At 55.4% G+C, this 14,600-nt stretch overlaps 1 protein-coding gene across 2 annotated transcripts; it reads left to right on the forward strand.

Moving 5' to 3' along the window:
* The first annotated feature begins 349 nt into the window (after positions 1-349).
* FAIM (Fas apoptotic inhibitory molecule) lies at positions 350-13,840 on the forward strand. Of its 2 annotated transcripts, XM_075318745.1 has the most exons (6): positions 421-504; positions 6,712-6,761; positions 6,899-7,034; positions 7,544-7,772; positions 11,329-11,378; positions 12,594-13,840. In XM_075318745.1, the coding sequence occupies exons 2-6, from the start codon at positions 6,715-6,717 to the stop codon at positions 12,741-12,743; spliced, it is 612 nt and encodes a 203-aa protein (XP_075174860.1). In that variant the 5' UTR covers positions 421-504; positions 6,712-6,714; the 3' UTR covers positions 12,744-13,840. The 2 variants fall into 2 exon arrangements, with proteins under 2 accessions (XP_075174861.1, XP_075174860.1); XM_075318746.1 differs by lacking the exon at positions 6,712-6,761 and having other exon boundaries at positions 350-504.
* The last annotated feature ends 760 nt before the right edge of the window (positions 13,841-14,600 follow it).

Consider the following 14,600-nt stretch of genomic DNA (forward strand, 5'->3'; position numbering starts at 1 on the left):
GGGGGGGGAGTGAAGACGGGCCGGGGGGAAGGGGGGGGGAGTGAAGACGGGCCGGGGGAGGGGGGGAAAGAGAAGTCGGGGGGGGGATGGGTGGGGGGAGTGAAGACGGGCCGGGGGGAAGGGGGGGGGAGTGAAGACGGGTGGGTAAGGACAAGCCGGGGGGGGGGGGGGGGACATGAGGCGCGGGCATTAGCGGGTTAACAGCAGCTGTGCAGGTGAAAACCCCAGAACGTGATCATGTGGGAACTAGGAAGCGCATATGTAAGCCCCGCCCCAGCACCACGTGACCCTGCGGGCGCCGCCTGCCGCACATGCGCACTGCTCACATCCGGCCTGCTCACATCCGGCCCCGCGCTCTACTGGTGTCCTGGAGACTGTTACCAGGCAGCAGAGATCGCGTCACAGCAACTTCCGCCCGCGGAGACGGAGAGAAGAAAGGAGAAAACAAGAGATAAGAGAGAGGAGGAAGAGAGCGAAGTCCCAGCAGCCGGGGGCTGTACACAGGTACGGGGGGCTGTACACAGGTACGGGGGGCTATATACAGGTACGGGGGGCTGTACACAGGTACGGGGGGCTGTACACAGGTACGGGGGGCTGTACACAGGTACGGGGGGCTGTACACAGGTACGGGGGGCTGTACACAGGTACGGGGGGCTGTATACAGGTACGGGGGGCTGTACACAGGTACGGGGGGCTGTACACAGGTACGGGGGGCTGTATACAGAGGGGGGCTGTACACATGTACGGGGGGGCTGTATACAGAGGGGGGCTGTATACAGTGTACGGGGGGCTGTATACAGTGTACAAGGGGTGGGGGCTATATACAGTGTACAGGAGGCTATATACAGAGGGCTATACACAGTGGGGGGCTATATACAGAGGGGGGCTGTACACAGGTACGGGGGGCTGTATACAGAGGGGGGCTGTACACAGGTACGGGGGGCTGTACACAGGTACGGGGGGCTGTACACAGGTACGGGGGGCTGTATACAGGTACGGGGGGCTGTACACAGGTACGGGGGGCTGTATACAGGTACGGGGGGCTGTACACAGGTACGGGGGGCTGTACACAGGTACGGGGGGCTGTACACAGGTACGGGGGGCTGTATACAGGTACGGGGGGCTGTACACAGGTACGGGGGGCTGTATACAGGTACGGGGGGCTGTACACAGGTACGGGGGGCTGTACACAGGTACGGGGGGCTGTATACAGAGGGGGGCTGTACACATGTACGGGGGGGCTGTATACAGAGGGGGGCTGTATACAGTGTACGGGGGGCTGTATACAGTGTACAAGGGGTGGGGGCTATATACAGTGTACAGGAGGCTATATACAGAGGGCTATACACAGTGGGGGGCTATATACAGAGGGGGGCTGTACACAGGTACGGGGGGCTGTATACAGAGGGGGGCTGTACACAGGTACGGGGGGCTGTATACAGTGTACAGGAGGCTATATACAGAGGGCTATACACAGTGGGGGGCTATATACAGAGGGGGGCTGTACACAGGTACGGGGGGCTGTACACAGGTACGGGGGGCTGTACACAGGTACGGGGGGCTGTACACAGGTACGGGGGGCTGTACACAGGTACGGGGGGCTGTACACAGGTACGGGGGGCTGTACACAGGTACGGGGGACTTTATACAGTGTACAGGAGGGGCTGTATACAGTATACAGAGGGGGGCTGTACACAGGTACAGGGGACTTTATACAGTGTACAGGGGGGGCTGTATACAGTATACAGAGGGGGGCTGTATACAGTATACAGAGGGGGGCTGTATACAGTATACAGAGGGGGGCTGTATACAGTATACAGAGGGGGGCTGTATACAGTATACAGAGGGGGGCTGTATACAGTATACAGAGGGGGGCTGTATACAGTATACAGAGGGGGGCTGTATACAGTATACAGAGGGGGGCTGTATACAGTATACAGAGGGGGGCTGTATACAGTATACAGAGGGGGGCTGTATACAGTATACAGAGGGGGGCTGTATACAGTATACAGAGGGGGGCTGTATACAGTATACAGAGGGGGGCTGTATACAGTATACAGAGGGGGGCTGTATACAGTATACAGAGGGGGGCTGTATACAGTATACAGAGGGGGGCTGTATACAGTATACAGAGGGGGGCTGTATACAGTATACAGAGGGGGGCTGTATACAGTATACAGAGGGGGGCTGTATACAGTATACAGAGGGGGGCTGTATACAGTATACAGAGGGGGGCTGTATACAGAGGGGGGCTGTATACAGAGGGGGGCTGTATACAGAGGGGGGCTGTATACAGAGGGGGGCTGTATACAGAGGGGGCCTGTATACAGAGGGGGCCTGTATACAGAGGGGGCCTGTATACAGAGGGGGCCTGTATACAGAGGGGGCCTGTATACAGAGGGGGCCTGTATACAGAGGGGGCCTGTATACAGAGGGGGCCTGTATACAGAGGGGGCCTGTATACAGAGGGGGCCTGTATACAGAGGGGGCCTGTATACAGAGGGGGCCTGTATACAGAGGGGGCCTGTATACAGAGGGGGCCTGTATACAGAGGGGGCCTGTATACAGAGGGGGCCTGTATACAGAGGGGGCCTGTATACAGAGGGGGCCTGTATACAGAGGGGGCCTGTATACAGAGGGGGCCTGTATACAGAGGGGGCCTGTATACAGAGGGGGCCTGTATACAGAGGGGGCCTGTATACAGAGGGGGCCTGTATACAGAGGGGGCCTGTATACAGAGGGGGCCTGTATACAGAGGGGGCCTGTATACAGAGGGGGCCTGTATACAGAGGGGGCCTGTATACAGAGGGGGCCTGTATACAGAGGGGGCCTGTATACAGAGGGGGCCTGTATACAGAGGGGGCCTGTATACAGAGGGGGCCTGTATACAGAGGGGGCCTGTATACAGAGGGGGCCTGTATACAGAGGGGGCCTGTATACAGAGGGGGCCTGTATACAGAGGGGGCCTGTATACAGAGGGGGCCTGTATACAGAGGGGGCCTGTATACAGAGGGGGCCTGTATACAGAGGGGGCCTGTATACAGAGGGGGCCTGTATACAGAGGGGGCCTGTATACAGAGGGGGCCTGTATACAGAGGGGGCCTGTATACAGAGGGGGCCTGTATACAGAGGGGGCCTGTATACAGAGGGGGCCTGGATACAGAGGGGGCCTGGATACAGAGGGGGCCTGGATACAGAGGGGGCCTGGATACAGAGGGGGCCTGGATACAGGGGGGGGCTGGATACAGAGTACAGGGGGGGGCTGGATACAGAGTACAGGGGGGGGCTGGATACAGAGTACAGGGGGGGGCTGGATACAGAGTACAGGGGGGGGCTGGATACAGAGTACAGGGGGGGGCTGGATACAGAGTACAGGGGGGGGCTGGATACAGTGTACAGGGGGGGGCTGGATACAGTGTACAGGGGGGGGCTGGATACAGTGTACAGGGGGGGGCTGGATACAGTGTACAGGGGGGGGCTGGATACAGTGTACAGGGGGGGGCTGGATACAGTGTACAGGGGGGGGCTGGATACAGCGTACAGGGGGGAGCTATAGACAGGTACAGGGGGAGCTATATACACATGAATGTCTGTTTACAGAGGGGAAAATAAGTCTTTGATCCAATTGAACAGAACTTAATATTTAGTGGAAACCTTTGTCTGCAGTTACAGAGGTCACAAGTTTCCGGTGGTTCTTGACCAGGTTTGCACACACTGCAGCAGGCATTTCAGGTCACTCCTGCATACAGGTCTTCTCCAGATTTTTCGGGTCGCTCCTCTGTATGGATCTCCTCCAGATCTTTCGGGTCGCTCCTCTGTATGGATCTTCTCCAGGTCTTTCGGGTCGCTCCTCTGTACGGATCTTCTCCAGGTCTTTCGGGTCGCTCCTCTGTACGGATCTTCTCCAGGTCTTTCGGGTCGCTCCTCTGTACGGATCTTCTCCAGGTCTTTCGGGTCGCTCCTCTGTATGGATCTTCTCCAGGTCTTTCGGGTCGCTCCTCTGTACGGATCTTCTCCAGGTCTTTCGGGTCGCTCCTCTGTACGGATCTTCTCCAGGTCTTTCGGGTCGCTCCTCTGTACGGATCTCCTCCAGGTCTTTCGGGTCGCTCCTCTGTATGGATCTCCTCCAGGTCTTTCGGGTCGCTCCTCTGTACGGATCTTCTCCAGGTCTTTCGGGTCGCTCCTCTGTACGGATCTTCTCCAGGTCTTTCGGGTCGCTCCTCTGTACGGATCTTCTCCAGGTCTTTCGGGTCGCTCCTCTGTAAGGATCTTCTCCAGGTCTTTCGGGTCGCTCCTCTGTAAGGATCTTCTCCAGGTCTTTCGGGTCGCTCCTCTGTACGGATCTTCTCCAGGTCTTTCGGGTCGCTCCTCTGTACGGATCTTCTCAAGGTCTTTCGGGTCGCTCCTCCGTACGGATCTTCTCCAGGTCTTTCGGGTCGCTCCTCCGTACGGATCTTCTCCAGGTCTTTCGGGTCGCTCCTCCGTACGGATCTTCTCCAGGTCTTTCGGGTCGCTCCTCCGTACGGATCTTCTCCAGGTCTTTCGGGTCGCTCCTCCGTAAGGATCTTCTCCAGGTCTTTCGGGTCGCTCCTCTGTAAGGATCTTCTCCAGGTCTTTCGGGTCGCTCCTCTGTACGGATCTTCTCCAGGTCTTTCGGGTCGCTCCTCTGTACGGATCTTCTCCAGGTCTTTCGGGTCGCTCCTCCGTACGGATCTTCTCCAGGTCTTTCGGGTCGCTCCTCCGTACGGATCTTCTCCAGGTCTTTCGGGTCGCTCCTCCGTACGGATCTTCTCCAGGTCTTTCGGGTCGCTCCTCCGTACGGATCTTCTCCAGGTCTTTCGGGTCGCTCCTCCGTACGGATCTTCTCCAGGTCTTTCGGGTCGCTCCTCCGTACGGATCTTCTCCAGGTCTTTCGGGTCGCTCCTCCGTACGGATCTTCTCCAGGTCTTTCGGGTCGCTCCTCCGTACGGATCTTCTCCAGGTCTTTCGGGTCGCTCCTCCGTACGGATCTTCTCCAGGTCTTTCGGGTCGCTCCTCCGTACGGATCTTCTCCAGGTCTTTCGGGTCGCTCCTCCGTACGGATCTTCTCCAGGTCTTTCGGGTCGCTCCTCCGTACGGATCTTCTCCAGGTCTTTTGGGTTTCAGGGCTGTCATTGAGCAACATTGAGTTTCAGCTCCTCCACAGATTTTCTATTGGGTCCAGGTCTGGAGCCTGGCTAGGCCACTCCAGGACCTTGAAATGCTTCTTACGGAGCCGCTCCTTAGTTGCCCTGGCTGTGTGTTTCTGATCATTGTCATGCTGGAAGACCTAGCCATGACCCACCTTCAATGATCTTACTGAGAGAAGGAGGTTGTTTGCCAATAATTGGCGATACATGATCCCAACCATCTTCTCATCTATACGGTGCAGTCGTCCTGTCCCCTTTGCAGAAAAGCCCCCCCCCCCAAAGTATGATGTTTCCACCCCCTTGCTTCACAGTTGGACTTTGTTCGGTTGTACTCATACTTCTTCTCCTTCCAAACATGGCGAGTGGAGTTGATATCAAAAAGTTCTATGTTGGTCTCATCTGACCACATGACCAACTCCCATGCCTCCTCTGGATCATCCAGATAAACAGTGGCCTGGACATGTGCTGGGGTGAGCAGCGGGACCTTGTGTGCAATACAGGATTTTGAATATTACTAATGGTAATCTTTGAGACTCTGGCCCCAGGTCTCTTCAGGTCATTGATCAGGTAGTTCTGGGCTGATTCACGATCTTTCTCAGAATCATCCTTACCCCACGAGGCAAGATCTTGTGTGGAACCCAAGAACAAGTAAGATTGACAGTCAATGTTTCTTCCATTTTCTGATAATTGCTGCAACAGTTGTTTCCTTCTCACCAAGCTGCTTGCCTATTGTCCTGTAGCCTGTCCCAGCCTTATGCAGGTCTACAATGTTGTCCCTGGTGTCCATAGACCGCTTTGGTCTTGGCCATGGTGGAGAGGTTGGAGTGTGATTGTGTGGACAGGGGTCTATTATACAGGTAACGAGGTCAGAGAAGTGCAATTAATACAGGGAACGAGTGCAGAGGAGAAATATATCAGGTCTGTGAGAACAGAATTCCTGCTGGTCGGTCGGTGATAAAATACTTATTTCTTGCAATAAAATGCAAGTTATTTATAAATCAGACAGTGGGATTTTCTGGATATTTTTTATTCTGTCACCGGTGGCGTTACCTCCGATAAATATTACAGATCTCTATTCTCTGTAGGGGGAAAACCACAAAATCAGCAGAGGATCAAATACTTATTTTCTCCGCACGGTGATTTTACATGTGTCCGTCCTTCACGGTGATTTACGTGTGTCCGTCCTTCACGGCGATTTGCGTGTGTCCGTTCCGCGGGGCGATTTGCGTGTGTCCGTCCCGCGGGGCGATTTGCGTGTGTCCGTCCCGCGGGGCGATTTGCGTGTGTCCGTCCCGCGGGGCGATTTGCGTGTGTCCGTCCCGCGGGGCGATTTGCGTGTGCCCGTCCCGCGGGGCGATTTGCGTGTGCCCGTCCCGCGGGGCGATTTGCGTGTGCCCGTCCCGCGGGGCGATTTGCGTGTGCCCGTCCCGCGGGGCGATTTGCGTGTGTCCGTCCCGCGGGGCGATTTGCGTGTGTCCGTCCCGCGGGGCGATTACATGTTCTGATTTTTCCGCTCTCTCTCATCTTGCTGCTCACGGATCAGCGTATGGCAGCAGCTCGTGAGGAGGTGACGGTGTACGAGGATGAGGTCCGGTACGTATGGCTCCGTCCTCTCCTGCCCCATTGTTGGTTGTTTTCTGTGTAATTCGGTGTGTGGCCCCTATAGCAGGTAGTAGTCGTCGTCCTCATTACCGTGTGATCTGATCCGCTTCCCCCGCTCCCATCTACAGATCTCGCTACGGCCGCCTGGAGAAGATGACCGACCTCGTGGCCGTGTGGGAGGTCGCACTCAGTGACGGCGTCCACAAGATCGAGTTTGAGCATGGAACCACATCAGGAAAACGTGTGGTGTACGTGGATGGGAAGGTCAGTGGGGTGCCCTGATCGTGCTATACTGGGGTGGGGGAGAGGTATACTGAAAGGAGGAACAAGACACGATGTAACAGCAGAATAGTGACTGCAGCTCTGGAGGTGACTGAAGGATAAGGCACGATGTAACAGCAGAATAGTGACTGCAGCTCTGGAGGTGACTGGAGGATAAGACACGATGTAACAACAATAGTGAGTGCAGCTCTGGAGGTGACTGGAGGATAAGACACGATGTAACAGCAGAATAGTGACTGCAGCTCTGGAGGTGACTGGAGGATAAGACCTGATGTAACAGCAGAATAGTGACTGCAGCTCTGGAGGTGACTGGAGGATAAGACCTGATGTAACAGCAGAATAGTGACTGCAGCTCTGGAGGATAAGACACAGTGTAACAGCAGAACAGTGAATGCAGCTGTGGAGGTGAGTTTGTACTTTGCAGATCTTTCACCCTCTTGGTATGATGGGGGGTGTTTGTTGATTCTCGTTTCGCTCTCTCTTCTCTGCAGGAAATTATCCGGAAGGACTGGATGTTTAAGTTGGTTGGGAAGGAGACATTTCCGGTCGGTGCTGCGCAGACGAAGGCGACAATTAACATTGATGCCGTGAGCGGTTTCGCCTACGAGTACACGCTGGAGGTGAACGGCAAGAGCCTGAAAAAATACATGGAGAATCGGTCCAAGACCACCAACACCTGGGTGCTGCACGTGGACGGGGAGGACTGCCGGGTGGTGCTAGGTGAGGCCCTGTGTGTGGGGTGACTGGGTGCTGCACGTGGACGGGGAGGACTGCCGGGTGGTGCTAGGTGAGGCCCTGTGTGTGGGGTGACTGGGTGCTGCACGTGGACGAGGAGGACTGCCGGGTGGTGCTAGGTGAGGCCCTGTGTGTGGGGTGACTGGGTGCTGCACGTGGACGGGGAGGATGCCGGGTGGTGCTAGGTGAGACCCTGTGTGTGGGGTGACTGGGTGCTACACGTGGACGGGGAGGAGTGCCGGGTGGTGCTAGGTGAGGCCCTGTGTGTGTGGGGTGACTGGGTGCTGCACGTGGATGTGGAGGATGCCGGGTGGTGCTAGGTGAGGCCCTGTGTGTGTGTGTGGGGTGACTGGGTGCTGGACGGGGAGGATGCCGGGTGGTGCTAGGTGAGGCCCTGTGTGTGGGGTGACTGGGTGCTACACGTGGACGGGGAGGATGCCGGGTGGTGCTAGGTGAGACCCTGTGTGTGTGGGGTGACTGGGTGCTGCACGTGGACGGGGAGGATGCCAGGTGGTGCTAGGTGAGGCCCTGTGTGTGGGGTGACTGGGTGCTACACGTGGACGGGGAGGATGCCGGGTGGTGCTAGGTGAGGCCCTGTGTGGGGTGACTGGGTGCTGCACGTGGACGGGGAGGATTGCCGGGTGGTGCTAGGTGAGGCCCTGTGTGTGGGGTGACTGGGTGCTACACGTGGACGGGGAGGATGCCGGGTGGTGCTAGGTGAGGCCCTATGTGTGTGGGGTGACTGGGTGCTGCATGTGGACGGGGAGGATGCCGGGTGGTGCTAGGTGAGGCCCTGTGTGTGGGGTGACTGGGTGCTGCATGTGGACGGGGAGGATGCCGGGTGGTGCTAGGTGAGGCCCTGTGTGTGTGGGGTGACTGGGTGCTGCACGTGGACGGGGAAGACTGCCGGGTGGTGGTAGGTGAGGCCCTGTGTGTGAGGTGACTGGGTGCTGCATGTGGACGGGGAGGATGCCGGGTGGTGCTAGGTGAGGCCCTGTGTGTGGGGTGACTGGGTGCTGCACGTGGACGGGGAGGATGCCGGGTGGTGCTAGGTGAGGCCCTGTGTGTGGGGTGACTGGGTGCTGCATGTGGACGGGGAGGATGCCGGGTGGTGCTAGGTGAGGCCCTGTGTGTGTGGGGTGACTGGGTGCTGCACGTGGACGGGGAGGATTGCCGGGTGGTGCTAGGTGAGGCCCTGTGTGTGTGGGGTGACTGGGTGCTGCATGTGGACGGGGAGGATGCCGGGTGGTGCTAGGTGAGGCCCTGTGTGGGGTGACTGGGTGCTGCATGTGGACGGGGAGGATGCCGGGTGGTGCTAGGTGAGGCCCTGTGTGTGTGGGGTGACTGGGTGCTGCACGTGGACGGGGAGGATTGCCGGGTGGTGCTAGGTGAGGCCCTGTGTGTGGGGTGACTGGGTGCTACACGTGGACGGGGAGGATGCCGGGTGGTGCTAGGTGAGGCCCTGTGTGGGGTGACTGGGTGCTACACGTGGACGGGGAGGATGCCGGGTGGTGCTAGGTGAGGCCCTGTGTGGGGTGACTGGGTGCTACACGTGGACGGGGAGGATGCCGGGTGGTGCTAGGTGAGGCCCTGTGTGTGGGGTGACTGGGTGCTGCACGTGGACGGAGAGGATGCCGGGTGGTGCTAGGTGAGGCCCTGTGTGTGGGGTGACTGGGTGCTGCATGTGGACGGGGAGGATGCCGGGTGGTGCTAGGTGAGGCCCTGTGTGTGTGGGGTGACTGGGTGCTACATGTGGACGGGGAGGATGCCGGGTGGTGCTAGGTGAGGCCCTGTGTGTGTGGGGTGACTGGGTGCTGCATGTGGACGGGGAGGATGCCGGGTGGTGCTAGGTGAGGCCCTGTGTGTGGGGTGACTGGGTGCTGCACGTGGACGGAGAGGATGCCGGGTGGTGCTAGGTGAGGCCCTGTGTGGGGTGACTGGGTGCTGCATGTGGACGGGGAGGATGCCGGGTGGTGCTAGGTGAGGCCCTGTGTGTGTGGGGTGACTGGGTGCTGCACGTGGATGGGGAGGACTGCCGGGTGGTGCTAGGTGAGGCCCTGTGTGTGTGGGGTGACTGGGTGCTGCATGTGGACGGGGAGGACTGCCGGGTGGTGCTAGGTGAGGCCCTGTGTGGGGTGACTGGGTGCTGCATGTGGACGGGGAGGATGCCGGGTGGTGCTAGGTGAGGCCCTGTGTGTGTGGGGTGACTGGGTGCTGCATGTGGACGGGGAGGACTGCCGGGTGGTGCTAGGTGAGGCCCTGTATGGGGTGACTGGGTGCTACACGTGGACGGGGAGGACTGCCGGGTGGTGCTAGGTGAGGCCCTGTATGGGGTGACTGGGTGCTCCAGGGGGTCATCAGTGTATTGGTGCCCTCCCTCTGCTTCTTCGGCTGTCAATCATTATGCAGTACTGGTGCTGGCCTGTACGTGGCGCTGCCACCTTATGTACAGGGTAGTTCTGCCAATATATGACCTTTTATCTCCCCCGTGGTCTGAGAAACATAACATGCACCATCCTGTGTCTCCTCCATCACCCGCACTGTCCCCGCTTCAATTGCTTGTAAGCTCTTCTCTCTGGCCGCGTCCTCTGTAGACTGTAAGCTCTTCTCTCTGGCCGCGTCCTCTGTAGACTGTGAGCTCTTCTCTCTGGCCGCGTCCTCTGTAGACTGTGAGCTCTTCTCTCTGGCCGCGTCCTCTGTAGACTGTGAGCTCTTCTCTCTGGCCGCGTCCTCTGTAGACTGTGAGCTCTTCTCTCTGGCCGCGTCCTCTGTAGACTGTGAGCTCTTCTCTCTGGCCGCGTCCTCTGTAGACTGTGAGCTCTTCTCTCTGGCCGCGTCCTCTGTAGACTGTGAGCTCTTCTCTCTGGCCGCGTCCTCTGTAGACTGTGAGCTCTTCTCTCTGGCCGCGTCCTCTGTAGACTGTGAGCTCTTCTCTCTGGCCGCGTCCTCTGTAGACTGTGAGCTCTTCTCTCTGGCCGCGTCCTCTGTAGACTGTGAGCTCTTCTCTCTGGCCGCGTCCTCTGTAGACTGTGAGCTCTTCTCGCCGGCCGCGTCCTCTGTAGACTGTGAGCTCTTCTCTCCGGCCGCGTCCTCTGTAGACTGTGAGCTCTTCTCTCCGGCTGCGTCCTCTGTAGACTGTGAGCTCTTCTCTCTGGCCGCGTCCTCTGTAGACTGTGAGCTCTTCTCTCCGGCTGCGTCCTCTGTAGACTGTGAGCTCTTCTCTCCGGCCGCGTCCTCTGTAGACTGTGAGCTCTTCTCTCCGGCTGCGTCCTCTGTAGACTGTGAGCTCTTCTCTCCGGCTGCGTCCTCTGTAGACTGTGAGCTCTTCTCTCCGGCCGCGTCCTCTGTAGACTGTGAGCTCTTCTCTCCGGCCGCGTCCTCTTTGATGGGGGGGGATGTAATCAGTTTGAGGCTCTCATCGTGTCAGCGCTTTTTGCACATTATTAGGGGTCACAGGTAATGAGGTGCTTCCGTCTTTGAGACTCTGTGTCCGGTTGTGGTTGGGGCAGGGGTCACTCACCGGCCCATCATCTTGTTTCAGAGAAGGACACGATGGACGTCTGGTGCAACGGCAGGAAGCTGGAGACTGCGGTAAGTCAGCGACACACTGCTGTCATGTGACTGCGCCCCTCAGACGCCATACCCAGTGCAGCGGCGGTAACCTCCCCGAGTGCGGCTGAGCTGCAGTGTAAAGCATGGGGAGGGATGGAGTGCTCACACCGCCATAGCCACCAATAGATGTAGCAGAGCTGTAGTTATTGAGCAATACTAAATAGGATAACTGAAGTGAGCACTAATAGATATTCTGGGTGCAAGCCAAGAAAAATACATAGTACATGAGGATCAGGCTGCACATCAAAGTTACATAATAGTATAATGCTATAAGCACCCGAGAAACATTGCAGCAGACAAGGAAACATGCCACCTGCTAACTTGAAAGTGTGAATAATGCAATGCAAACGTGCCATGAATATTAGGAAAAAGGAGATATTTAGCAATCGCATTGATCAATGTAACTGAGCCCCAAAACCTCGTCAAGGTATATCTCTATATTGGGGTCCCTAGCTCTGTGACCCTAACTGTGTGTCATCTCATTGCAATTAAAAACTGCTGTGTGTGGAGAGGGGGAACCAAGGACTTTCTTGTATAGGAGATGGAAAAAACATGGCCGAAAGGGGCGGAGCTGTGTTCACATTCAGAAAAAACTTCATAATATATATATATATATTAGTGCTCACTGCAGTTATCCTATTTAGTATTATGAAGTTTTTTCTGAATGTGAACACAGCTCCGCCCCTTTCGGCCATGTTTTTTCCATCTCCTATATAAGAAAGTCCTTGGTTACCCCTCTCCACACACAGCAGTTTTTAATTGCAATGAGATGACACACAGTTAGGGTCACAGAGCTAGGGACCCCAATATAGAGATATACCTTGACGAGGTTTTGGGGCTCAGTTACATTGATCAATGCGATTGCTAAATATCTCCTTTTTCCTAATCTTCATGGCACGTTTGCATTGCATTATTCACACTTCCAAGTTAGCAGGTGGCATGTTTCATTGTCTGCTGCGATGTTTCTCGGGTGCTTATAGCATTATACTATTATATAACTCTGATGTGCAGCCTTATCCTCATGCAGTTATTGAGCAAAGCTGTGTCCTAGTAGAGCAGATGTGCAGTGTAAAGCATGAGGACATAGCAGCCTGTAGTGACACAGGAGTTGATGGAGCAGAGCTGCAGTCATTCATCACAGCTGTGCTATTGTCTCGCAGTTGTCTGCTGTCTGACGTTTTTCTTCCTCTACAGGGGGAGTTTGTGGACGACGGCACCGAGACCCATTTCACTGTCGGGAATCACGACTGCTGCATAAAGGCCGTGAGCAGCGGCAAACGCAGAGAAGGCATCATCCACACGCTAATCATGGACGAGCGGGAGATCCCGGAGAGCGTGGAGTAACGCCCGCCACCGCTCTAGACCCTCCGCGCCTCCTCCCTGCAGGACGTGGGCGTCTGCGCTGCTGGTGCCGTCAGATGCTGATCTCCTCCTGCTGTGTGTAGTATAGACATTACCCCAGATGTGAACGCTGGGAGCCGCCGGACGTCCTCTGCCCACATCCGTATCCCCTACCACCGGCCCGGGGGGCACGAAATTTCTGCATCACAGGAATTTATTTTATTCAGTGAAACCAGAGAATCAGGTTACATTCACAGCCGGAGCTGAACTCACAATTTTTCTGTCTCTGAAAATCAGGCTTGCCCTTCTATATACACCTACACTTATTGTGACCGCAGCTTTGGAGGTAACTAGAGGATAAGACTCGATGTAACAGCAGAATAGTGAGTGCAGCTCTGTAGGTGACTGGAGGATAAGACACGATGTAACAGCAGAATAGTGAGTGCAGCTCTGGAGGATAAGACATGATAAAACAGCAGAATAGTGAGTGCAGCTCTGGAGGTGACTGAAGAATAAGACATGATGTAACAGCAGAATAGTGACTGCAGCTCTGTAGGTGACTGGAGGATAAGACACAATGTAACAGAAGAATAGTGACTGCAGCTCTGGAGGTGACTGGAGGATAAGACACAATGTAACAACAGAATAGTGACTGCAGCTCTGGAGGTGACTGGAGGATAAGACACAATATAACAGCAGAATAGTGAGTGCAGCTCTGGAGGATAAGTCATCTCTGTGGTCCCCGGCTTGTGATCGATACGTCCATCTTGTGTCTATCAGAAGTTTGTATTGAGCGTTCGAGTTTAAATGTGGAAAACGGTGTGACAACGTCAGTAGCCGAAGGCTGCCGCATTCTCCACCAATCAGAGTCCAACTCTTGTGCCAGGCACATGAAGTAACGATCTGATTGGTGGACGCTCTCCATTGCTGATAGTTGTTTTTTTTTATGACATTTTCCATAAATATTTTATGTCTAAACTTTCTGCTCCGATCACTAATCTCCATGAATCCGGGGATTAGACAGGAGCGACCGGCTGCAGCGGTCCTTAAAGAGCCACAGCGCCTAGAATAGAGAGAGAATAAAATCTATAGAATGAGAACTTCCATATGAGACGTCTCTGATTATATCAGCACTGGAGCGTTATAAGAGGGGCTGATATCAGTCACATATGTAATGTCTGGGGTTATATCAGCACTGGAGCGTTATAAGAGGGGCTGATATCAGTCACATGTGTAATGTCTGGAGTTATATCAGCACTGGAGCATTATAAGAGGGGCTGATATCAGTCACATATGTAATGTCTGGGGTTATATCAGCACTGGAGCGTTATAAGAGGGGCTGATATCAGTCACATATGTAATGTCTGGAGTTATATCAGCACTGGAGCGTTATAAGAGGGGCTGATATCAGTCACATATGTAATGTCTGGGGTTATATCAGCACTGGAGCGTTATAAGAGGGGCTGATATCAGTCACATATGTAATGTCTGGAGTTATATCAGCACTGGAGCGTTATAAGAGGGGCTGATATCAGTCACATATGTAATGTCTGGAGTTATATCAGCACTGGAGCGTTATAAGAGGGGCTGATATCAGTCACATATGTAATGTCTGGGGTTATATCAGCACTGGAGCGTTATAAGAGGGGCTGATATCAGTCACATATGTAATGTCTGGAGGTTATATCAGCACTGGAGCGTTATAAGAGGGGCTGATATCAGTCACATATGTAATGTCTGGGGTTATATCACCACTGGAGCATTATAAGAGGGGCTGATATCAGTCACATATGTAATGTCTGGGGTTATATCAGCACTGGAGCGTTATAAGAGGGGCTGATATCAGTCACATATGTAATG

Source organism: Anomaloglossus baeobatrachus, chromosome 7 (assembly GCF_048569485.1).
Source record: "Anomaloglossus baeobatrachus isolate aAnoBae1 chromosome 7, aAnoBae1.hap1, whole genome shotgun sequence".
In the NCBI taxonomy this organism is placed as follows: Eukaryota; Metazoa; Chordata; class Amphibia; order Anura; family Aromobatidae; genus Anomaloglossus; species Anomaloglossus baeobatrachus.

Bases quoted from the DNA above. Each gene is read 5' to 3' on its own strand.
- FAIM (XM_075318745.1), top strand. From the start codon at position 6,715: ATGGCAGCAGCTCGTGAGGAGGTGACGGTGTACGAGGATGAGGTCCG. The intron at 6,762-6,898 runs GTACGTATGGCT...TCCCATCTACAG, and splicing joins GTGTACGAGGATGAGGTCCG to ATCTCGCTACGGCCGCCTGG. The intron at 7,035-7,543 runs GTCAGTGGGGTG...TCTTCTCTGCAG, and splicing joins TGGTGTACGTGGATGGGAAG to GAAATTATCCGGAAGGACTG.